General features: G+C 45.9%; 1 protein-coding gene across 1 annotated transcript in view; it reads right to left on the bottom strand.

The window, feature by feature from the left end:
• Positions 1–23,840, bottom strand: part of MYBBP1A (MYB binding protein 1a) — a 60,173-nt gene extending 36,333 nt beyond the window's left edge. Inside the window, exons 1-23 of the mRNA XM_067309658.1 lie at positions 23,660–23,840; positions 23,470–23,565; positions 22,671–22,754; positions 22,199–22,273; positions 21,396–21,503; positions 20,127–20,317; positions 19,658–19,825; positions 18,199–18,316; positions 15,531–15,820; positions 14,677–14,784; positions 13,919–14,044; positions 13,349–13,555; positions 12,565–12,673; positions 12,073–12,160; positions 11,133–11,284; positions 10,331–10,423; positions 9,548–9,688; positions 8,617–8,781; positions 7,414–7,571; positions 6,402–6,536; positions 4,993–5,104; positions 2,570–2,701; positions 632–700 (exon numbers count right to left, since the gene is read on the bottom strand). Of these exons, the coding sequence (XP_067165759.1) occupies positions 632–700; positions 2,570–2,701; positions 4,993–5,104; positions 6,402–6,536; positions 7,414–7,571; positions 8,617–8,781; positions 9,548–9,688; positions 10,331–10,423; positions 11,133–11,284; positions 12,073–12,160; positions 12,565–12,673; positions 13,349–13,555; positions 13,919–14,044; positions 14,677–14,784; positions 15,531–15,820; positions 18,199–18,316; positions 19,658–19,825; positions 20,127–20,317; positions 21,396–21,503; positions 22,199–22,273; positions 22,671–22,754; positions 23,470–23,565; positions 23,660–23,836 (3,102 nt within the window). The 5' untranslated portion in view covers positions 23,837–23,840. The remainder of the gene's footprint in view (positions 1–631; positions 701–2,569; positions 2,702–4,992; positions 5,105–6,401; positions 6,537–7,413; positions 7,572–8,616; positions 8,782–9,547; positions 9,689–10,330; positions 10,424–11,132; positions 11,285–12,072; positions 12,161–12,564; positions 12,674–13,348; positions 13,556–13,918; positions 14,045–14,676; positions 14,785–15,530; positions 15,821–18,198; positions 18,317–19,657; positions 19,826–20,126; positions 20,318–21,395; positions 21,504–22,198; positions 22,274–22,670; positions 22,755–23,469; positions 23,566–23,659) is intronic.
• Positions 23,841–25,303: the final 1,463 nt, after the last annotated feature.

Here is a 25,303-nt window from a genome sequence, read left to right as displayed (position 1 = left end):
AAATCCAGACAGGCCTCCTTTGCCGGTCATGCAGCAGTGAGCTGCGCAGTCACCCTGCAACGCTTTATCGATAAGGCTCCATGCACTTTGTGTTAGCCAGGCACATGCAGTCAACCATTAAAAATCAGATCTATAGTACAGGTGGTTTCTAACGAGACCCAGACCCACATGGCCTGGAAAATGGAGGACAGCTGGCAAGGCACAGAACAGACTCATGAAGCTAACCTTGACTTAGCATTAGGGGACTAGAATAACAGCATGGTGCATTAATACAGAGGAACATCTTACTGATAAGAAAGTAATCAAGGCAAAGATGACTGAAGGCAACATCTAACACACAAGCCTCAGTCCCGCAAGCTACAGATTTTTAAATGAGGCAGTTTTTAAAAGAAGTGCTACCAAGGAACGTCTGTGACCATGAACGCATAGGCCACTTCCACAACCTCAGTCACACACCTGAAGCAGCAAGCCAATGTTTGCAAAAGCTCTCCTCCCAGGAAGCTCGCTTCTCAAAAATGGGCAACCCTAAAGGCAGCAATAAGTGTATTAAATATCATCCGAGCTGCTGTGATTAAGTGCCTTCTCTAATTGACTGTTCAATACAGCTTTGTTTGTTTGCGTTCTTTCTTACCTGCTGATGTTGCCTGGCTCCTGCAGTGATAGACTTGACAAGAGTGTCTACTAATGGCTTACACATGATCTGTAATAAAGAAAGACCCAGTCTGTTAGTGGTTTGCTGACAGGCAAATTTGTTTTTCAAGAAAAACAATTTATATTTTACACAGCTTCTTGACCAAGAAGAAAATGCCACAAGAGAGACAAGTGCCCAGAGACTAACAACAGCTTATTTGAAAAGTAACAGTTTTGCTCACACCAGCCCTGGGTGAAATCTTGATCACAGTGAAATCAAAATCAACAAGACTCTTGACTTGGAAAAATCAGGCCAAGATTTTACTTCCTGTGTTCTGCCTTGTTCTTAATTTAAGTCTGCATCTGCCTGACACTTTATGTAGGCAGTTCACTTCATGCAGGAGGCGCAGTCCCAGCGGCAAAGGAGAACATGCTGACTTAGACTGGAGAATGTCAGAGCTTGGGGAAAGACCTGATCCCACATGCTATGGGAGGAAAAAGGGGCCAGAAACAACTGCTTCAGGAGGAAAGCTTCACAGGCTATCCTAAACTTGCTGCCTGCAACACATCTTGATCAAAAAATTTCTAGAGAAGGTGTCACTGTCAGCAAGTGCTAAGTCTGATGAACCTCTTATCTGCCCTAAATGAGCAATTTTTATGTTCCTAGGTAAAATTCTTCAAGCTTTAGGGGCACAAGGAATCCAGAAAATGACACAAGAAATGAGAAGGCAAGTGGATTACAAAAACCTTGCTTGTGGACCTCCAAGGCCATCTACCAGACGTGGAAGGTGTGGCCCTGACAAGGCATGGGCAGCAGTTTGCTGCACAGTTCACACCTCAGTTTATGTGGATGGCTACACTAACTACATCACCCAAAATGGCTTCTTTTTTGGGTAAGAAACTACTAAAATAGACAGGTCTAGCAAGTGGTTAAAAGCTAGCTTTAAAACAGGCCAATATGTAAAGCATTAGCTTTACTTTATAAAAGGGATGTGCTCAAAGATTTAAAAGACATTTTTGCAAGGAACAGAATCAGAGGCTCTGCAACCTGCAGATCTTAAGCACGCTGCTTCAGTTGGCAACACAGGACCCCTCTCCTCCGTTTCACTAGCCAGTGTTAGTGTTATCCCAGCCTGGTGTCCCAAGAAACTTGGTATGCAAAAGAACTCTTTCTTGGATGAATTCCCTTGCAGTCTGAAAGTATGGATCATCTTCCCCCAGTTACACAAGCCTGCATCTCCTCCCACCCTCCCTTCAGACATCAATTCTAAAAGGTTGATGATGCTTGAGAAAGGGCTTTTGGCAACTGGCTCCATCGCACTCTCTGACCTAAAAACCCCTCAAGTATTGCACCACATTCAGACCCAAGGCCTGTTGCTTAAAAACTGGCTGTCTTCACAGGGGAGGTCAGCTCTAGGCATGGGTCAAGTCCGCAGGAAATTCCTCAAAGATTTTGGACAGTGACACTGTTTGAACATCCAGTTTGCAGATTAGACTCCAATAGACTCTGTGTCCTACAGCCTCATTAGAAGAAAAATGAGTGTGCACATAGAGCAAAGCTGGACAGGAGCTACATCAGCTGTTCAAACAAGCTGGCCCCTGCTGCCTGCATGCAAGCTTTGTTCATCCACATTGTCTTGAATATGGGTAGAAAATTAGGGCTTCTTAAGGCATTCTATAAAGAGCAACATTCTATTCACCTGCACTCTCCATGCACTATCCCCAACCCAAGCCGTAACTGAGATCCTGCTCTTCTGCAGCAGTAACATCAAAACATCCAGCACTAGGAGCCTGAGCAGGTGAAGATCCTCAAAAATCTTAGAGCAGTTTTTAAAAGCCTTACAATAAATTGCAGGTTTCTCCCCCTACTTTCCCCAGGCTTACGACTCCACTTCGGAGCCACCGGAAGACAGTGTACCACACAGGTAGCAACACTTACCGGGAAGCGGCTGAAAAGATCAAGGAACATTGAGGCTGTAAGGGCACTGTTTCGTTTAGACAAGAATTGTGTCAGTGCTTCCTGATATATTACAGTCACCCTGTCCACATCCAGGCTGCCTGTGCTCAAAAGCTGAAGGGAAAAAGCAGAATTAAAAAAAACAAAAACAAAACAAAACACCAGTAAAATACGAGGATGAATCACTAGCAATGAAGCAATTCACTTCTGCCAGGGCACATTGAGATTTTTCCAACAACTAGATATCCTTGGGTAGCTTATATGATGCTGGCCACAGTGCCATGAAGCACTGCCAAAGTGGGGCCCAGTGTTGTCCCATGGCAGTGCCGACAGCAGTATGACCGTGTTAGCGATGTGCAGCACAGCTTTCTAATACGGCTACGTAAACAGCATGCAGGGTGGGAGCTGTATTTCTAGGTTTGTGATGGGCATGTCCAGCACACGTCAGGTTGACATCATGCTCGAAGACCATCCCTACAGCAGCTGCGCTGTGCACATGGTGTTCTCAGCTGTGGTGACGTCTGAATGTGTAGATCTGGAGCTACATATACTTAGCAGCTATATCCATTATTTCTAGGTACCCAGCAGATAAGCCCCAGCTCTGATCAGAGAGCCCAAAATCCCAGAAATGTGTAAAATACTCTAATATCCCCCTCTGGTGGGCAATAAGAAACCAAGACACGCAGTAGCCAACTGAGACCTGCACAGTCCGTACACATCTAAACTAATGTCACAGGGATGAACAAGGAACACGCATCACATCCTGACATTCCCTACTGTTATCATATTGCCAGGGAAGCACAGCTTTCTAGGGGAGAAAGAAAAATTAAGGCTCAGGAGACTGAGGCTGGGATTTTCACAACAGCAGATAGGTCTTTTGTGCACGTCTGCCCAAGCAATTTGTCCAAGGCCTTGCAGCAAGTTAAAGCCACGTTAACGTTGTGTCCGTTCACAGGCCAAACTCCCACTGCTACTCCAGCTGGACACAAGCTAGAGTGGAGCAGGGGAGGTGGAGCTTGAAATACATGAGCCCAGTTTCCTAGTGAAGCACACTTGGGACTTCTTTGAGATGTGTATCTATAGGGAAAAAAACGGAACCCTCCCATGCAGATGTTGCTTACTACATAAAATTTCTTCTGTAGTCACAGGCTTTTCCCTAAATTCAGCCACTGCATCACAGGATCTCTACTAGTCCCACTTTGCTGCTTACCGAAAAGCTCTAGAGTACACTCGCAAAGGGCTGCTCACTGAAAACACATCACGCTTCTGTCCATAGTCCCCTGCTGCAAAGCCTCACCAGCCTCAGCCCAACATCAACACCAGCAGCATCACACCCATCAAACTGTGTCATTCCCCTCAAACTAGCTGCTGGCTGCTTCTTTGGCTGGACAAGATCACAGCCCTGTTCCTCCATGTATATCCTTCCCTGGGAAGTTGTGCAAAGATGCTGTGAAGCATCCTCTTGATCTAGCCTCAACATCAAGTGTATTGTTTATATTATCAAAAGCTTCCACTTTGTTTTTCTTACCAGGGAGGCCTGACACAAGCAAGAGTTGCTCAAATTAACACTCTTGGTCTCTCACTAAGCCTCAGAAACACTGGCTACCTTTTCAGCCCCAAATAAGATCTCAGTGTTTAGAATTTCCAGGTCTTCTCTTGTCATGAGGTAACCTTGTTTATTTTCCTTAATTAACCCAATAGGATTAAGGCACCAATTCCTGCACACAATTTGAGTTCAGAGGCAAGAGTAGGCAGAGAAACCTTGCTCCCTAAGCTTCTAGTGGAGATGACTGGCCTGGGCCACCCAGTTTACAGGGTCACAAATTTCAGAGACCTGTGAAATTCAGCAGAGACAGTAGATGAAAGGGAACCAGACAGTAAGGCTCCCTGAGCGATAACACATATAGCACAACCAGGTGCAGAGCCTCCCCCCACGCACAGCTACCACTGAAATCAGGACTGTTCCACACTCTCCTCACCCTGAGCTAACTCAGCCCAGACCTCAGAGAGATCAGGAGTTCGCTCTTACTCATCACTGCCCCATGGCTCCCTGCCCCTCAACACTCTTCCAGAAAAACTGAGCGACTGTGTTAATGGAAAAATAACAAACTAGCCAGGTGAGCAGCAAAAATACCCATCACGCTTTTTAGGCAATTAACCTAAGATCCACTGTACATCAGCAGCCCCTGGTGGCTGTGTGCAAGCAGGCACTGCAAAAACAGGAGGGACAGGGCCGGAAGGGGATGAGGAATGAGACAACTTAGGGTATGGAGAAGAAAGCCTATGGATGGGTATCTGCAGGCAGCAGGAAGAGTGAGCCTGAATAAGCAATGCCCACTCGGAGAAATGGGGTAATGCAAGCTAACCGGCAAAAACACTGCCACAAGAGCAGCCTGCCGTCTTACCTGACAGGCCTGCGGGATGTTGCTGCTCTGTTTCTTTGGCAGAGGGGTACGAGGAGTCGGTGTCTTATCGGACACGTTTCCCTTCAATACTTTGAGCAAGTATAAGGATGCACTAAAAGAGAAATGGAAAAGGGGAGAAAGTAGCAGTTACCACATTGTCACAGTGCCACCACCCAGCCACCTGAGGAGGGAGACCAAGGGAGGCAGGCGGCTTGCTCTGGACTGAGGGAGCTTAAGGAGTCTGAGAGGACCCTCAGGCTAACCCACTCGCTCTTGCCAGATCTAAAGGCAAATATAAGGAGGCAGCAGCATTTCGCTGTCTGTCACCGCAGTCAGAGACAACCCCACGATCGGCCTCATGTCCTGGTTTCCCCAGACTCATGCTGCTCGCTGTCAGTTTTGATTAGCACAGCTTGAGCATTTCTCCATTTGTCCAGGATTTCAGGACTTGCAGAGCCCAGTCAGCAGCGCAGCTCTCCCTGCCTGGGCTGCTGCAGGCCTGGAGAACACGGGCAGGTCAACCAAGAGCGCGTGCTGACAGCCTGCTAATTTTGAGAAATGTCACATTAACGGGGCATGCAGAAGGCAGCTCCACTCAGGACTGGCACCACCAGGAGGCTGTTGGAGACTGTGCAGCGCACACACAGCCAGGCCTGCGCTGCCAGGAACTACCACGGTTCCTGCACAGCTGATACCACCCAGTGGCACTAGGCTGACATGCATATGGTACCCACCACATATAGAGTTTTGTTGAGAAATCCCAGACAGGAGTATCAAAGTCCTCCTGAAACTGCCTGCAAGCCCCAAGAAAGCCTGCTGGTAAATGGTGTTCCCCTTGACACCAGGGAACAGCAGGATTGCTCACATTTCAGATACACATTTCAGATATCACATTTCAGATTTGCAGATACACAGCCTTATCATGGAGACCCCTAATTCACCTGCATTCAGTAGCAAAGGAACAAATACTGGTACGTATGGACAGAAGCTATAATCATTATTGTCCTTGTTATGTTATCGTGGAGACAGGTAAACACAGTATTTACAGAATGATCACTGCAGACGGACCGTAAATTACACTCGTCCCTATCTGAATCACATGCAATTCATCACTCCCTGATGGAGCCCCAAGGGAGTCCTTCCCATCACTACCAACAAACCTGGACCAGAGCATTTCTGTGTCACAGGGCCCGTAGAAGATGATCACCACAAAAAGGACATCTCTGGAAATGCTTCAAACTGCCAGGATGACTATTCCTCATGTAAAACACAGATGCTGGCATCCAGCTTTCATGGAGTCTCTCACTTCTCTGAAGTGTTTTAATGTGCAACACTTTGTGCTTACAGACCAGCCACGGTCACAGCCCTGCCCGCAGCACAGAGTAGAAAAGTTCTTTTTTAGCACTCACCTGAAATAATAGAGAGCCACTGAAGAGTCAGTGTGCTTGCATGCTTTTTTCACAAGCCTCTCCACGAAGGCATGCAAATCTTCTTGCAGGGCATCCACTCTCCTGCAGTACTGCTTAGCGCGGCACAAAGAGTTCCTAAAAGAGCATTAAGGACACACCAGGCCATGAGCACCCAAAGCCATTACCTACGGAAAGAGCTCTGTGGAATCCATGGCTATGAACCCTTGTCACTGGGCTTAGGGCAACCCAGCGTCTCCCACTGCTCAAAACAAAAACAGTGCTAGCCGTGGGCAACAAAAGAGGCAGTTATTGCTGCGGCAAGCCAGGTGAGGATACTCACTGCTCTTCACCTTCAAGCAGCTATTTAGGCAGCAGAGTCAACTCTCATCCAAAACTCACACAAAGTAAAAGTGGCTGCCTCAAACATTGTCACCAGAGAGCTGCTTCTCAAACAGTGGGTGGAGAACAGTGCTGAAAACGCCTCACAGGAGCGCTGGGGATGGCAGGGAGCGACGTACAGAGGACCCATCACATCATGCCACATGCATTATGCCTGTGTCTAGCTTGTATTGTGCCTCACTCCTGGCCATGAACAGAGAGAACTTGCACTCTGCCTGTCTCAATAATAAGCTGTTGGCAGTTTCATTCCAGCCACAGCAGCAACTCTGTAAGCATGGGGAGTTGTTGCAGGGTCTGACTCGGTTCTCAGGGGCCTGTGGAGACATTCAGCAACACAGTACTACGCTCGTAATACCAATCATTTGATCTGTAGGATTCCACCTGCAGACAGGTTTGGCACCTGAAGTCCCTCAGACCGCAGAACCCAGACACTGATTGTTTTCCTGTGGGTTATGACTAATCATTGGGGATGGGCAACAGTCCTACATAATCTATAAGCACAGCAACTCTCTCCCATCTCAGAAAGACCCAGCTCCAGAGCGGGGGTTCAACCAAGACCGCTGGTGTCTATCAAAAGCCCCTGCCTACTAGCTGAAGGACTAAGGACACTTACGTGAAGATATGGGCTGTTTTCTGGAGGAAGTCAACCTCCTGCTTGTCAGAGTCTGAGTTCATGCACTGTTCAATCACCTGAAGCAGGGGCTCAATGATGTCGAACACCAAGGGGTTCTCTGGCTGCTTACTCAGGAACACTTCAACCAGATCCAGCACCTGCAAACACAGAGTTACTGAGCTGGGAACTCACGCAGACAGGGAAACATGATGGATCTACCCAGAGCAGCTCCTTCAGACTGGAGCAGGGCACACAGAAGGCAGAGGGGTTGAAGAAGGCTGTATTTGCAGCTGAGATCCACACACCTTCCACCATCACTTGTAGCTGAGATCCACACACTTTCCACTGTCACTTGTAATGCATGAAAAACTGACGATTAAAAGTTTGGAACTATTTTGTGCAGAAACACCATTTAGCAACAGCAGTTACAAGAATCACTGCCACCTGGCCAGACCTGCAGTCACTGTAAATAGGCACAGATTTCTGCTAGCTCCACTGACTGATGGCTTTCACCCCCCTCACCCTGCAACCCCCTCCTTGACTTCCAGACAGTGCATTAGTGTAAAATCAGCTTCCTATTGCACAAGATCAGAATAAAAGTGCAGAAAAACCAATGGCTTGCTACACCATTCAGCCTCCTGCCTAATCTGATACCAGATGTTTCTGTAAGAGTGTGGCTGGAGCTGTCCCTGGATGCTGAACACCATGGACAGACCATGCTGACACCAGGTGGCCCAAGGTTAGTATTACAGACACAAATAACTTGGGAGTCTCACCATAATCCTCCTGATTTTATTAGCATAACAAACTAGAGGAAAGCAAAATTACCAGCGGGATTTTATGCATGTCACGCTATGTACATCAAGTTTGTCCAGCTTACAAAAACTGACAGGCATCTAGCTACCTTTGAGTAGCTAGAGGAGGAAGCTAATACTCCGAAACATTTCTGTTTAGCAAACTGAAACCGTTCACTTTTTGACAGGACAACCTACTGGGTTTTGTTTAGAAGTAAGCATCTGAAGCTCCGTTCGCTGACCACAATCTTGTTGTGCCAGGTGCTGCACAATCCAGTCCCAACCTCCAGAAGCTTACAACATAAGTAAGTGTCCAAGATATTTAGTCTAAGCAGCCCACTGCATGAAGTAGACTATACCCAACTTGCTAGCGAGCCAGAAGCCTTTGTACCAAACACTGATCTCCCACCTTAATCTTGAAATCCCTCCGTAGGATCTTCTCTTTCCGCATCCTGTCTCTCTCATCCTTCTTTGCCTGGTTCCGTTTCTGCTGCTCCGCAAAGAGAGCTGAGATGTTCTCGTCAAGAGCCATCATAGCCTCATCATCCAGCTCTTCATCGCTCTCATCTCCTCCCTTTTGTTTTTTAGAAAGTAAAAACTACATGTTATTTCATGTATTTCAAAAATAAAGTTTCCAACACTCACTTGCCTGTGACTGCCCTAACCCTGCAGGGTGAGGAGGACCACAGCCACTTCGGGAACAGACTCACAGGAGGGATATAGCTATCTCCAGACTCTGGATAGCAACCGGGGGAGACAAAATGGATGCTCAGATCAACGGGAAACCCAGCCCGTGCTTCCTACCAGGTAATCCTGGCTGCAAAGTGCTAACAACAAAAAGACAGATGACTGGGAGAGGGAAGAGGTCTGGGGTTTTGACACTGGCTGCTATTGCTCCTTCAGTAAAAGAGGTTAACATGTTGCCATGTCAGCAGCCTTTATAGAAATCATTAAACACACTCCAATTCTCCTACGAGAAGTCTCCAGAATGGCCTACAGGGATCACACTCCTTCGCACAGGCCAGCCAATATAGACACCATATAGCAGCATCTCAGTGCTTTAGCTCACATCAGTCTCATTTATGGCAGGCAGGAATCCAAGCTACCAGGCTAAAATTGACAAGCAGAAGCACTTGGGACCCACTAACATTAAATAAGAGAACAAGTGACTAATTCCCACAGCTTTCTTTGAAGATCCTGACCTCCTGCTTCAAATGCTGTACAAAGATGACTGTCAGGGCTCTTGCTGCAAGGGCTTAAGTAGAATGTGGGCATTACACAATCTTTCACCACCCCACACTCCCCTGGCATCTGTACCAAGCCAGACAGTCAAAACCTACCAATGCATTCCCTGCTTGGAGAACATTCATCAGCTGACTGCGAAAATCTTCATCAACTTCTTCATTCTTATCTTCATCTCCACTGTCATTCTCTTCCTCAGAGCCACCTTCATCTGAGGAGTCTCCACTTCTTTCATCATCCTGAGAAAGAAAAGTTCATCTCCTGAGCCCAGTTCTTCCAGTCCTCCTCAATTCTCAGGTATGTCACTGTTCAGAAACAAAATAACAAGCCCCAGCCTTGCCTACAGCCCTCAGATACAAGTAAGTACATCTCAGACAACAAGAGAGATACCAGGTCTTCACAAGACATATTAAATGAATCTCAAAGAGAAGCCTCCAAGGAGTAACTGAAGTAACAGCCTTTATCCTACTCTCCTTTTTGCTGATGCTCATAATGCTCATGAGTCAAATCTTTGCAGCTATTAAAACTCAAGATCTTGTATCCAGATGGCTGTGCATCACAGCACTGATTCAGTCTGCGGCTGCAAAAAAGAGAAGCCTGTGCTACTTTCAGGACATGGTCATTTGTTGTCAGGAAGTCATCTATTCAAACAGCCATATTTTCAACAGCATTTTTCTTCAAGGCCAAAAGGCTAATAAACATGCACTTTCAACATGACATTTGCACTTAGCACATTGAAAATAAATCTTAACAGAGCAGCGGCCATTTTCTTTAAGACAAAGAAATGCAATTACGTCTATTACCACAGATCAGAAGGACCATTATTTTTAAATGGTGACGGTCTGAAAAGTATTTGGTGCAAGTAATGATGAATCAGTTACCGTGTCCTCCGGTGCAGATTTGATCTTTTTGTCAGATTCTTCCATCACAACAACAGCACTTTCTTCATCCTGATCCTGGTATGGGTCAAGAACCTGCAGAAAAGGGGGGTTGTTTGTTTTTTTTAAATATTTTATTTTGATGCATTTCTTGTGCACAACGGACATTAATTTCAGCACGATGAGCAGCTGAATGATGACATAATAAGTAACAGCATTCAGCTTTCTGGCTTATAATGACATGTTTATACCAGCTACCTATGGAAATCCATAACATGCGTTAAGTTCTTTCTATAAGTAACAAAAAGGTGGAGAAAACAGAAGATAGGAGAGAGATCATCATTTTGACTTGTAACAACTTATGTACTAGATTCATCATATAAAGGGCCTGACGGCTGATCTTGCAATCCATATATTACTGTCTCAGAAGACATCACCTTACTTAGTGATGTGACCAATTCAGATTTTCAGTGTCAGCTATTTTTAGCTTAGCCTGTCTAGAAAAAAATAAAGGTTACTATTTATACTCACATATAAAACCTACCAGCTATTAAAACTGACCCAGAAATTTCCTCAGCCTAAAACTACCAAAGAATACAGCCAAAAATAAGCAGACACCGGCTCCCATAAAGAAAATGTCTTGCACACTGCTTTTAAAATTCAGTAGTGCATATGCCAGACCCATTTTCTAAATCAAGGAGTCTTTTATTTAATCCCAAAATAGAGAATAGCCAGGATACATGCTTCTATATCTGTTAAGGGCAAGCCAGGCAATCAGTAAAATCCCTTCTAGTGTCTCACTTACATCCAAGATCAGCTGCAGGCCTCTCTTGGTCAGATTAGGGCATATCCTTCCAAACACGCTCTTGGAGATCCGACGTATAAGCAGGCTAGGCTGGGCAAGGAGGGAGAGAAGGATTTCCACAATCACCTCAACCCATCCTGGCTCTGAGTTCTCTGCACAGGAACGAACAGCTAGTCAGCAAAAGTATATTATTTCATAGTGTTTCCAATGAAGTCTGGAATCATGAAAAGTGCTGGGGTTTGAGAGAGGTCCATTAGTCTAAAAGTTTGGGAACCCTGATCTACATACAACCAAGTCCTCATAGAACTATAGGTCTTACTTTCACAGTACCTTCAAATTTACACAGGGATTTAAAGAGAACAATAAGACCATTAGAGAGGAAGTCATAAGAATAAGTCAGGTTCTTTGCTGATCGAGTCTCGGTCTAGCTCCCCAGACCCTAAACCAGGACTAGCTTAAAGCAGCTAACAGGTTGGAGCCACACACAGGGCACATTCGCATTGCCCAGAGCTTGAGGTTTGAAAGCATCAAGTTTCAGGCCTGCTGGCTGTTACAAAAGCCCACAGAGCGCTAGCTCTGCCCTGGCAGGCAGGAACCACCACTTTGGTCAAGTTGTCAGTGAGCACAGATCAATGATGTAAAGGGAGTGAACTCCCTTGGCTGCTGTTCATCTGACCGACAGTCAGCTCTGCAGCCCACCTGTCCTGTAAGGGGCAAGCAGGAGTGAAACCCACTTGGGATGGGTACCTACCTGTACCTATCCAAGGAAGAGATTTGGAAAGACAAGGAAGGATAGAGAAGGGGAGAGGCGATTCTCCTGGAGATGAGTGCATTAAGCCACAACCGATGCTGCCAGAGTGCTTCACTAATGCAGAACTGCCACTGTCTTTGACAGAGCATTAATAATCCCACCCCATCTCTTTCTGCAGGAAGGACTCACCAGTCTTTTTCTTCTTGGGTTCCTTGCTAAACGCCCTCTCTGTGCAGTCCAGAAGGTCACTCAGAAGTTCCATTGTTTCAGCTGGATTCTGTTTGATAGCAAACAAACACCCCACCCTGTGAATTCCCTGCTACCAACAGCAACACAAGGAATATATCCTGTATCCAAGGATCTCTTCCTTGGATAGGTACAGATTAAAATCAGCTACTATGACCCCTTTGCAGAAAAAAGTATGAAACAAAACAGGAATTGTTCCACTCATGCAGCAAGTCAAGGGCAAAGCCAATGCTCAGGCCAAGCTCTGCTCTCATAAGTTGAGGTCTGCAGTCAGTATAAGAATCACAGCTTATTAGCTGCCAATTGTCCATTTAAGAAGCTAGAGGCTTCAAAAGAATGGATCTCTGAACACAAAGAAACTCTAGCTGGGTGTTCAGAAAGCGCAGCAGTTATCAGCGCATTGTACACCATTTAAGTATGCTTCAGGGGTGTTACCTTGAAAAGATGAATGGCCATTAAAAGCAGAAGTTGCTGGAAAGCAAAGATTTTGGCACTGTCTGATTTATTTTCCTTCTTCTGCAGGTTCTTCACAGACTGAAGTGTTCTGAGGAAAGAAAAGCTTATGAGTCCTTCACAATTACAACAGTGAATCCTCTCTATATGATCAAACTAAAAACATAACCACAGCCACTGTACCATTTTCTGTACTCAACGTTTAATTTATAGATACTGGGCTTACACATGTAGGATAAAATCTTAACCCAACAACAGCATCTCACCCTCTGTGTAGCTTATGAAAACCTCTGCATTTCAGCACAGGCTGAATTCTTAATACTATAGTCAAGGTGTAGACCTTCATGGGAGACCGAGTTCAGAAAAGGGCAAGTTAGAGTCACTGGGAACTCAGAACAGACATTACTAGGAGAAAAAATTAGCAGACTTGGAATTGAGTTTGGGAGAATGATTATGAATGAAAACGGAAAAGGACATGGCCACCTATAGACATTTAACACACAGAAAGAACAAGAAGAAAAGAGTGGGGTGAGAGGGAACAAGAAGGCATCCCAAAACCCAGTCCCAGGTGCTGCATCCTCAACAAAAGGAAGAAACAGAACTGCCACTGCCTATGAAACGGTTCCACTACAGCAGCCAGGACATTTAGAGGAGGACTGGAAAATACAGGCAATATGCTTTTATTGGCCCAAAGAGAGACTATAAGTAGGGTTTTTCCACCTTCTTCATCCCACCAACTCAGCACCCAGCTTTCCAAGCCTCTCACCTCTCCCAAGCATCCCTCTGTTCTTTAGTAAAAAGCTTCACAGCTTTGACATGCTTCTCGCTGGAAAGCAACTCATTGGCATACTCAACAAGGAGAAAGATCCACAGCTTCCCATCTGCAGTCACACCATGGATGTGCTTCTCCCTCAAGGCTGCAGCCTCTGCTGTATCCCCCAAGACAGTCAGGGTGTTTAAAGTCTGAAGTAACCTGCAAAGGAAGCAACCAGCATGCTCACATGAGAGGAACCAGACGGCCTTTTCCTTTTCAAAATACCCAACACAGGTAGAGCACTCTCAGAGAACTCAACTCTGCATCTACCTGATCATCAGACACATATTCAGCAGGTTTGCCATGCAAAAATACAGTTTTGTTGGACACAAATTAAGGATCTTTGGGAAATATTTCTAAGGTTTCCTTAAAAAAAGTAACTTCCTGCTCCTGGGGTCAAAAAGAAATGCTCCAATAGCAGCTCAAAAGCCCAAATCTCTTGCCATGCCATTTGCAGAGTGATCTTATCCTCAGGAAAGGAGAGAAATTTCCAAGCATAAATCATGCAAGCAAAATCCTTACCCAAAGAAGTAGTTTGCTGCCAGTGAATGAGCCTGTTCATCTAGGGGCTCTGACGGAAGGGCATTTGTCTCAGGTATTTGGGAAGCTTTTTTCTTGGTCTCAAAGAAAGCATGGAAGAAGCAAAACCTAGAACAGATAGAAGATGAGAAAAAAATTAAGAGTCAGCTTGGAAATAATAAAGCAAAAATAGTCCATGTGTACAAACCAAATAGAACACCACACGACATATTTACCTAGCATTTTTATTCAAGAATGTCCTGAGAGATGTCACTATTTACAATAAGCCCCTTTCCTTAAGGTACACAAGGTAAAGAGAGAAGGATGCTCAGGACTTCACAGAAGTAGAAGTGCACTACTTCAGGTAACACACTACAGCACTCATCTCAGGCTGTCAGATTTGCATCATATTCTCCAAGACATTTAAACTGATAGATAAATACTATCAAGAATTGATGCAAGGATTAGAAATAATACCTTCAAAACAGTCTAGGTAACCAGGAACCTAAAGCTTACTGAAAACAAATGAGGCTGAGTTGATTTTAAGTACCTAAATTACTTATGTGAAGAGTCTGGCTAAGTTTGCAGAAGTTATTTGTGAAAACAGAACCTGGTCTTCTAAATGACTAGATGTTCTGGAATATTTTCACTGATCGATCTGTCTAGTCCCATGGAGACAATTTAGCTCTATAGCACTATTCTAACTAAACAGAATTATTCCAACTACATGTGACATTAAACAGTCTTTAAATCATTCCCACCTGGAAATGTCCATTACAAGGTTCTCTTCTTTCTTCACAGGGCTTTCAATGATACTAACAAGTCGGTGGATGATCCATTTTCTTAATCGAGCCATCTTATGTTGAGCTCTTTCAATAAGCAAGTGGACACAATCAGTAGTTTGAACACTACATTGAATTACACAAACCACACAGTCAACTGCAGCAAGAGGGGACACTGGACGTAGTCCTGTGGGGACTTTCAGCCATTCAGAGGCTTTAAGCTAAAGATGGCAAAGTGGGTTATGCAGTAAGAAAGCAACAGGTACAAAAGAAGAGAAATAACCTTCTCACTATGCAAAAGATGGTCCATCTTACTCCACTGAGGTACTGCATTCTACCGAAAAGCACCTCAAAAACTGCAGTACTGCACCTATAACTTCATTCTACTGACAAGTTATAACACAGAGACATGCTGCTTTAATAGTTTACATCATTTAAAAGAGGCCTCCCCGCAAGTAACCCAGTACCCACAGCACCAAGCTGGGGTATTCACTGAGCAGTGACATAAGGGCAGTGCCAGGAAAGCGGATAAAGCATTTTTCTGAGAAGTTTTCCTAACTGGAAATTGCTACAAACACATAGCAAGTATTTACAGGCTACTCTTGGGACATGGAACTAAGTGATCTGCTCTGTTTGTCTTGCCGTGGCAAAAGTGTCAGATGTCAAGGTTAAGTCTTCTAGGACAGAGGGAACAGAACAGGAGACAATGGCCTGCTCATGGCAAGGGAATTGGCTACTGCAAACACCGACGGCCCAAACCAAACTTCACGCAGGTGGCTCTTCTAATCATAAGTCAGAAAAAGAAGAGGAAGGTGCATCATTAATACACTCACATGTTTACATTTTCTTGGTTCTGCTTTTGCCGATTAGTTGAAAAGTCTAAACAACAGTCCAAGTCTGGCCTAAGGAACATGTCTTTGAGCCAGCTGATGTATTTCTGCAATGCCACTGGCTGCAGGTGTCTCACTACCCTCCAAATGCTGGGAACCACCGGATAACCTTGATTGGTGAGAGTAGAGAAGCCGATCATCACTGCCAGCTGCTTCTCCGGATCATCACAGCTATTCAGAAACGCATCTACATATGCTTCCATCTCTGGAGCAAATTTAAATCGGTCCGGAAGCTGAAACACACAGTCCAAACAAGCAGGTTAGAAAACTCGCACTGAGTCTTGAGTGTCTATAGGAACTCAAATCACTGCACAGATCTGATTGCAATATGAAAATTAAAGTCATGTGTCTGAATATTTACCATAAGGGATCCTGCAAACCATCAATTTCATGTCATGGTCAGCCAAGCTGCTTCCTCACATACATACCAGGAGGAAACCACAGAATCCTGGCATGTACCAGCATCAACTCTTCAGTTTGGACTTTCCCAAACAGTCAAGCTTCAGCAGGCTGGACTACACGCTGACCAGTGCGGGTAAGCTCATAGGCTCAGAGGCTGGGGGAGAGGCCCAGAAGTTCCTCACATCATCTGTCTTGTTTTCTCCTTTATTCAAAAAATGCCCCTACATCAGTTCTGCTCTCATCTAGTAGCTCTGGAGCCTGATAAACCACAGTGGGTAGAAGAAATTCCATCTTTTCTCTCTGCTGTTTCAGAAGCGTTGAGATATTCTGAAAGGAGGGGGGAACTGACAGGTTCAACTTCAACCTAAAACCCATGTTCTGAAGGGTTGCTGTTTTGTGCTAAGGCCCATCCTCAGTCCTGCCACTGATCTGTGTAGCGTACAGATGGTTGGCTGCTGGCCTTGGAATATCATCCACCAGCACATGGACTACCAGAACATGCCCCATTTCACCCACAGTCCCATTTCCTGGTGTTCTTTCACAGCCCACAGCGTTCATTCCCCATTCACTTGTTCTGGAAAAAACAAAAGTATAACTGGAGAAACCTTAAAGGGGGCAAGCTGTGGCTTCATTCCAAAAATGTAATGTAACTTTAGAAAATTAATAAACCAACTTGTTTTGTTTAGTGTCATGTTCAATACAGTGACCTGGTGGGAGCAGAAACAGTAGCGAAAGTCTAGAGAATACTGGTCTTTAAATAAAGGGTCTATAAATACCTAAGTAACTGCAGATCCATCCAAGCATAACACATATACCACCACAAGAGATTTCATACAAAGCACAACCTAGCAAACTCTTGCTTTCATTCGGTTGGTAAGTCCACACTTGTGCAGCAGTATGAAAGCCATGAGAAAAACTCCAACAGAATCTTTACTGTAAACAGGCTAATAACTCACAATGGGGGTTTCATCAATCATCTCTCAATAAAAGCAAATCAAGTGCTCCCGTTAAAAACCTGGATTTGAGAAGATGATAATTTAGAGTCAATACCAGATTAAAGCTTCATCTAGTTCCATCTCCCACAGCAACCAGAATCCCAGAAGAAAGTGTAAGATAACAGCATCTGCTTTCCAAAATAAACAGCTGCATTAAGGAACAAAAACGTCAGCCTAAGATCTTTCCTACTTCCTCATCATCACCAGTACTAAGAGCTTCACTTTCAGCTTAGTCAGACAGTCTTTTAGACTTCAGTAGATTTGTATGTTTCTGACAGAAATTAAATTAATAAGTCTTTTGATGCACAACACAGCCTAGTTCACTCTGCAGGAGCCATACAAAACAAGATACAATAAAACAACTGAGTCTGCAGATAAGCCCTGGAGAAAGTTGTTCCATTAAGGGAGGCACTGTGGTAAGCATTTTTCCAGAGAAAAACTGCATTTCTGCTGTTGTTTTGGTACCAGGACAGAAAGACTGCAAAGTCCCTCCTCTCCCAAGAGGACACAACAGTTTTGAGGCCCACAGCAGACGGATTAGCATTAAGTTAGCAATAAAGGCCAAGCCAAAGTCTGTTTTTACCAGTATTCCCTTTTATTCTTCCTCCTCTTATTGCAGGGCTATGCTGCTTGTTTTCTTCCCAGGAGGGAGGGAGAGAGGAGAAGTTCCAAAATCCAACATCCAAATCAAGTTTGTATTTAAGCCTCAGAGATGTTTATCAAACACAGCAGTGAAGTACATAAAAGCATGAGTAATCCCTCTTTGCTTTTGCCTTCAAATGCTCATGCAGCCTCCAGCACAATTACAGCTAGAAAAGAAGTTTCCGGACGTGCAAAGTCAAAAGCACTGTTAAAGGTTGACATATGACACTGTCAGTGTGCTGAGGGCAGCCCTTACCCTGCTTCCACCATCATTAGAGCTTTCTCAGCAACATCAGTGAAAGCAGGAGGGTCAGTGCTGAACAATTTCAAAACCCCCTAAAGTAAGTCTGAATAACAATACACAATCGGCAATGAAGATCAAATACAGCCTATACTCAGCCTGTTACAACCAACAGCCATACAATAACCCTGCTTTTTGTAAAAGTCAAAGGTCTAAAACCACTTAAACTTTACTTACACAAAAACATCAGTAACCAGGATTCGGGAGGGGGGATTTGCTATTCGGTACAGTGCCTTTAACCCTAAGCATGCAGCATTCTCAGAACACCTACCTGAGTTGTCACCACGTGTTCTCCGTAGTGCTGCATCACCCTCCCTTTAAGAACCATCCGCAGCTGATCCAGGGACAACAGCGGAAGAGCACTGCCCAGCAACCGGTAGCACATGTAACTGAGTGGAAACAAAGCGGATTCCCTCAGGTAGAGGCACAGCAGTAAAACCGCACGCAAGGATAAGACGGAGAAAAAGCGGTGGTAGGGCAGGCTGCATGGAGCACGCCGAAAAGAAAGTCAAAAATACCCTGCTCGCCAGCGTTCAAAAGTCCTACTGCCGTAAGTGTTTCCTGTGACTGGGAAAGTTATACGATCTCTGCCCATAATGTGTCCTCTGGTCTCTAGAAATAGATGAGTCTTCACCAGCACCTCCTTCATCAGCCAAGACACCTTCTGGATCTCTTCTCCCCAGGTTTCTATTTCCACAGACCTTATAAGAACTTATCTATATTTGCAACTTGTTGCCAAATTTGACCAGAATTGCCCAATAGGCTCAAGAGTTATTAGATAGACAGCATCAGCCTCATTTCTCTAGGAAACTGGGCTAAAAAAGCAACACTTTTGAGCATACAAAGGGAATTTTTAGACTTGTCTAGATACTGGTTTGAACCAAGTAACACGAGACTTAAACTGCTCAGGCTTGGAAAACAGTTTCCTTTCACAGCGACATTCATGTAATAACAAAATTCTTCAGAAGTGCAGCCCTACAACTTTTACACTCTTGATCTAAGAAAGATTTTAACCTAGCCACAAACTGTCTTGCTATGGTCCAAATTAAATGATACTCTTCCAAAACGCTCACAAATTTGCATTAAAGATTTTGCAGCATTTTTATACAGCACCAGGCCCAACAGACATCTGAGAATCTTACAAATATCTCGTATTAGTCTTGTAAAAAAAGTTGAAATAGTTACTAGTTATCATTTCCAGCCACAGCCATAACCTATTTAAAAACACAGACCATGTCAGATCCCAAACCGACAGAGCCCAATAATAGCTAGACATTTCAATTCAGTCCACCCAACAAAGCACAAACTCAGCAGTATTAAACACAAATGTTAGAAATAGAGTTTGTCTACACGGGAGCTGCAGTGCTAAAACAGCAAAGCAGAACAACTCTCCCTCCCAAACACTTGGAGGGGGCAGTTCAGCTTAGTCTTGCAGGAGCAAGCTTTACACCTGATGAAGTTCATTACCTTTATGTGCTGCCCTAATTAAATTTAAGCCCAAAGTAGTTAAATGTCACAATTCTGACAGAAATCTTACTGATAACTTCTGGATTTAGGCTTCCTATTAAGTTTCTCACGAATACCTGAATAATCCAAAATGAATGTTCTCATATTGTTCACAAGAAACCATCATTTCCATCCCACCCCATAGCAGCAGCAGGACTGGGGCAAGAAACATAATAATCAGGTAATACTGAAAACAAAAAACAGCTTGTTTTAAAACAACAAACCTCACAGGTCCTGATTTCTCCTTGACTAGCTCATTCTCCACCGCTTCTTTCCAGAAGAGTTCAAAGGCACCTTCCCTCAGTGAAACTTGTAGCAAATCATACCCTACACTGGGCAATTTCTTGTCCTTCTTCTCAGACTTGGCAGCACTTTGCAGAAGTTCTACAAGTCTAGGAAAAATATATATATAATGTGAGAGATCTGACTTGGAAAAGGATTGCTGAAGGCCAAATTCACCCTGCTGAAGAGAGCAGAACATTTCCAGAGCACCACGGGCTGTGGACAGCCAGGTGTCACTTAGGAGGAAAAACACAGCTATCTATAATTTAGGAACCTACACAAAAGTGAGTGCCTAACCGTCAGCAGCACCTGGTGAATACAAGCAGGTGTCAGAATGAAAGCCACATTTCTCTCACTGCTAACCAAGAGGCTGAGGACATTGCATTTTATGTTCCTTACTCAAAAACTTACCTGGGAATATTCTCCTCATTTACAATAGTAGGTGAGCCAAACAGCTTCTTCAGTTTTTTAGGTTTCAGAACACCAGGGAACTTCTGTATGCCCACAAGCAAAAGATGCAAGTTCTCTGGAGATTTGAAGGCTGAAGTGAGGTCAGCTTGCAAGATGCCAAATAGGACCTCCTCAAACACAGCTTCAGGAACCTAAGGAGGAATGCAGATGAGAGAGCAGACAAGAAACACCTGACGGTGTTTTACTAGCTCACTCTGCAGTATGTTCATAAAATGCCCTACTGTGCAGATATTTTAAAAACCTGTGCTGTTCTGGAAACTGTAGAAATTCTCTTTGTGATGATGCAACCAAAAATAAAGAGTGAATTTGTGTCCAGTATTGCCATACAGGCCGCAGGTGTTTAGCCATGTGGAGAAGGACAACCTGTTGTCATTAAATAGCAATTCTGTCCATTGACTCCAGCTGCAATTGCTCTGTTGCAGTCTGACTGCTCCTGCCTGTACTGCCATGCAGCACTCGGGAGGACAAAACACTCTTCTATTAGCTTTCAATTACATTACCTAAAAAAGGAGCTACTTATTTCAATAGGATTTACTGGTAAACAACTGCATTTAATGTTTTAGAGGAAACCGGACCTAATGTTTTCCTCAATAAGATAGAAAAAGCATAAAAACTGCTTTCATTTGTATTTATTAAAAGATAGGATTCAAAATACATTAAAACCTTCCATCAAGATTAGATGACCAGGAATATTTCCATATAAAGTATTGCTTAATTTTGATTTAATGCTGTAAGTCTTCACGACTACCAACAATATCCATGCAAACCAAGGAAATAAACAGATATTTTTTCCTTTTACTACCTACTCAGACTTCCTTTACTCCCTGTTCCTACATTCCTTTCACTCCCAATAGCCCAAAATTCAGCCTTGGGCCCAAGTAACATATTAGAAACTTGGTGCACATATAAGGAGCTTTGTTGTTCAGAGTTTTCAGCACATCTGTCTTCAAAAGAGCAGAGGACCTAATGTGCCGCCCAAACAAGTCAACTGGGAAAAGCCAGAATAAGGGTTTGTCCATGATGAAAGCAGACTAAAGGGAATCATTTGCAGAATAAAGGCATCTGCCCACAAATACAGAAAATAGCTGTTGCATTTTAAATTCACTCTTCCACAACCTCCTCTCTTACTTTCAACCATGAACAAACCAACGGAAAAGCAGTCCTCTAAGCAAAGTCTTCCCTCCCATCCAACGCATACTGAGTCTATACCTCAGAAAGGATGTCAACAAGAGTTTTTCCAGGGAGATCTCTGAGGTGTGCTTGATGATGTGCCAACTGCTGGAGAAGCTGGATGCTCTCCAGCAGAGCTTTCTGGTCCTGGAAAGCCAAAAATAGAGAACATATATCTAAGGTTAAGCTGAAGGCTCAGATAATAAACCACTCTGAGACCCACATGTCTACTTACAATAAGAAGCCTACACAATTGCTTCCTGATATACAACTCAGTTCTTCCCAATATGGTGTTTTCTGGCTGTATATGATAAAGGATCCCTTCCTTCCAGGTGAGGTAGGGACTTCCTGTACTATCTGACACAGTTCTTACATTTAGGGTAATCACTTAATCCATCCACCTCCCCAGCTCCATCCAGTCTCTCCAAGCTTGATTTACTATTATTTCATCTATGCAAGTTTTCTTAACCATCCTTTTTCTTCCCATCTTCAACTTCCAGCTGAGAATATCACATGATACCATGAAGTTGAGCTGTTGGTGACCAACTGTCAACTTCTGGATTCATATGATCCCTTTTACATGAGCATCAAAGCATCTCACAACTGATTCGTGCCACACTCTTCCAAATGCACAATGCTAACTTCTGTTATGTATCAGGAATAGACATTCAAAAGGCACAAAAAGCCTACGGAAAAGGCAAAAGAAATGAAGTGGACTTGATGCTCCAAAGTCTCATCTCATGCACTAGCCAATGAGCCAGCCTTTCCCTCTAGATCCTCTCTCCACTTCAAGACAACTCCAGAACCATTACTGACAAATACCATAACAATACTAACGTTACCTTAATAAGCCGGCCTGATTGAAACAGAGCCATAACTCCAAAAAAGTTTCCAAAAGCAGCATTTCTCACAAGTTTCTGAAAAGAAGAAAAAAAATCAGAGTAGCAATCCACCCCACTGATGGGTTAGATCTCACATTCAGCTATGGCTCATACCAGCAGAACAAACTGTCTGGAAGATCTGGTCTTGAATGTCCTTTCATATGAAGATAATACAGCCAAGAGCAACTCCCTGCACTGTTTAAGAACCACTATCCTAGACTGTTTTTCAGGCACATGTGCAAATCTCAGCTAAGACAGGGCTAGATGACAATACCATCAACTTCCAGTTTTTACAAATATTTCAAGTCCCATTATAGTCATTTATCTTAAAAAGAACTCCAAAAGCTATGGTATCCAGATGTCAAACTTTCAAAGAGCAGAAAACAGTTAATTTAACCTACTTGTTGGCTGATGCTGCTATGAGCCCACTCACCTTTTTCACTTTTTCCAGATTGTGTTTTTCTTTTATCTGTTCCAGGACACTGCACACTGGAATCTCCTCAAAAGCCTGCAAAACCTGGGGAGATGGGTGAGACAGCACAGCCTGCAGTTCTTACATCCTACGACACTTTATGGAGTTCAGCCAAAGCCGAGCTGAACAGAACACGAGACGTGCTGCTTTATTAGGCCAGAACAGAGCGCACCCAGATCAGGAAAACGTGCGGCAGGATAAGAACCAGTTAGACATAAATATACTGGCTGACCTTTTTTTTTTTTTTTTTTTTTTTTTTTTGCTTTTTATGGCATGAGAGCATTTTGCTTTACCCGCACAACCCCAAAACAGAACCAGCGAAGCCGCGCAGCACTGGCAAGGCCCCGATCCAAGCGGGAAGCAGGCGGGCTCGTCCGCGCTACCAGCCCGTTGGGCGACACGGGGTCGCGTCCTGCCGACGACCCGGCTGCCGGGACTCTGGTCTGGCACAGACGCAAGCAGCACGGACAAACGCTGAAGCACGGGTTGAAGCTGCCTTCCCAGCTCTCCCGCAGGAAGCATCCCAGCGCCGGGACCAAGCCCGTGCCGAGAAGCCCCGACAGCTCTAAACGCAGCATGTTTCAGAGCCCGGCCAAACCCTGCAAACGAAGGGCGTTTGCTGAAGCAGCGCAGAGCGCCGCAGCGTGAGCGGGACCCCGGGAACCTCGTAGCTTCGCAGCTGCGCGGCTTTCAGCACCGAGCGGCAGCACCGGGGGCTGCGGGGCCGCCCCCGCCCGCCCGCCCGCCCGCGAGCACTGACCTGCGCCAGGGCCAGGCTGAAGCCGGGCCGCGCCGCCTCGCGGGTGGCCGCCAGTCCCTCCACCAGGCGCCTGAGGGTGTACTGCAGCTCGTCGTCCTGCAAGAGAGAGCCGGGCCGCGGCGATGCTCGCCTCCGCCTCTCCCCACGGCGCCCCGGCCGCCGCCGCCCCCCGCCCCGGCCCCGGCCTCACCTTCCTGCCGTCCCGCAGGTGCCGCAGGAGGCTCTCGGTGGCGGCCAGCCGCACCTCCTGCTCGGGCTTGGCGATGTCCCAGAAGAGGTCGAGGAAGGCGCGGCCCTGCCGCAGCACCCCGCGGGAGTCCGCGCCCGCCATGCCGCCGCCGCGCGGCTCCGGTTCCCGCTCCGCCATGACGCCGCCGCCGCCGCCGCCGCGCACGTGGGGCCGCTGCCGCCGCCGCCGCCGGGCCCTGCCGGCCCAGCCCGCCCCTTCCGGGGCAGCGCGGCCGCGCCCGCCCGGGCCTGCTCGCCGCGGCCTCCTTCGGCGCCGCGCTGCCCTCAGGGCTGTGCTCCCCTCAGCCGCCGCAGCCCCGCGGCTTCCCCGCAGCCTCCCCTCAGCCCCACGTTCCCCTCAGCCCTACGGCTTCCCTGCAGCCCCACGTTCCCCTCAGCCCCACGGCTTCCCCTCAGCTCCACGCTCCCTTCAGCCTCACAGCTTCTCCTCAGCCCCACGGCCCCCCCCTTCGGATCATGCTCCTCTCAGGGCTGCAGTCACCCCGTCGCACCGTGGCATCCCCCCAGGGCTTCCCCTCAGCCCCACGCTGCCCTCGGCCTCCCCTCCTCGCAGAACCGGCACCCGCAGGCCTCCTTTGCCCGGTCCCTGGCCAAAAGTCTCCCCCCGCCCTGCATCCTGCCCGGCTGGTTTAAGCGTTAGCTGCTTTTGAGGGCTGTTTCCATCCCCTACCTGTGGGGAGAAGCAGGGTTGTGTGGGGAAGAGGCTTAAAACCCTGTTGTTGGTATAAAATCTCCCTCCTTCCTCTCAGGCCACTGCGCAGGACAAACGCCGGTGGTGGCAACAGCACGTGCTTTGAGCTGAACCTCTGCCGTCCCCGTCCCCCTCCATCAATGCGGGACGAGCGGTGGCTCCTGGCCCAGGGGCACTGAGGCCTGCATCCCCCAGGATGGGCTCACATCAATTTTTAGTATCTTGTTTGAAAAAAACACCAAAAGAGCGACTGCTATCTCTTTTCAAGCCCCAAATGACACATGCAGGACCTTCCATGTGTCCAGCTGTATGTGCTGCACACACACCCCTGGTCCCTCTCTCCGGCTGTGTGTGGTAAACTGCTTTAAAACAACACCGGGGGGGATGTGGGCACCAAGCAAGCTTTTATCTTTGGCTCTTTCGAAGTGCGGTGGTCTAGTAGCAGGGTCAGGCACCAACCCTACTGGCACAATTGGTCACTGCAGAAAAATCAGCATGTCTTGTAGTTTTATTGTAAAGCATGAAGTAATGGTCCAGGGAAAGAAAACAAATGAGTTAATGCAAAGGATAAATTTTAAGGGCGCTAAGAAACATCTAGCTACATCTGTTATCTTTCTTTGCGATGAAGCAGCAGAACTGCTCTCCAGGTGCCCTGCAGTGGCTGTGCAGAGCTGGCTAACAAGCCTGACATTTGCTGCCTTCCCTTTCAAAACCTCCCTTTATCTCAGGCCAGCAGCAAGGGTATAGAGAATAAACGTAATGCCCGGAGCATGCACATTGCTCTGTCTTTGATCTAATCGTTAAGCAACAGAGCAAGACAATTTTGGGGACACAAAAGAGGCCAGTGACTGAAAGACTAAACAAGTGAAACTACGCTCTGGAGCCGCAGGTCCC

This window comes from Apteryx mantelli, chromosome 22 (genome assembly GCF_036417845.1).
Source record: "Apteryx mantelli isolate bAptMan1 chromosome 22, bAptMan1.hap1, whole genome shotgun sequence".
NCBI lineage: Eukaryota > Metazoa > Chordata > Aves > Apterygiformes > Apterygidae > Apteryx > Apteryx mantelli.
Note: the sequence above shows the minus strand (reverse complement) of the source record. Positions and strands in the feature narration are given on the sequence as shown.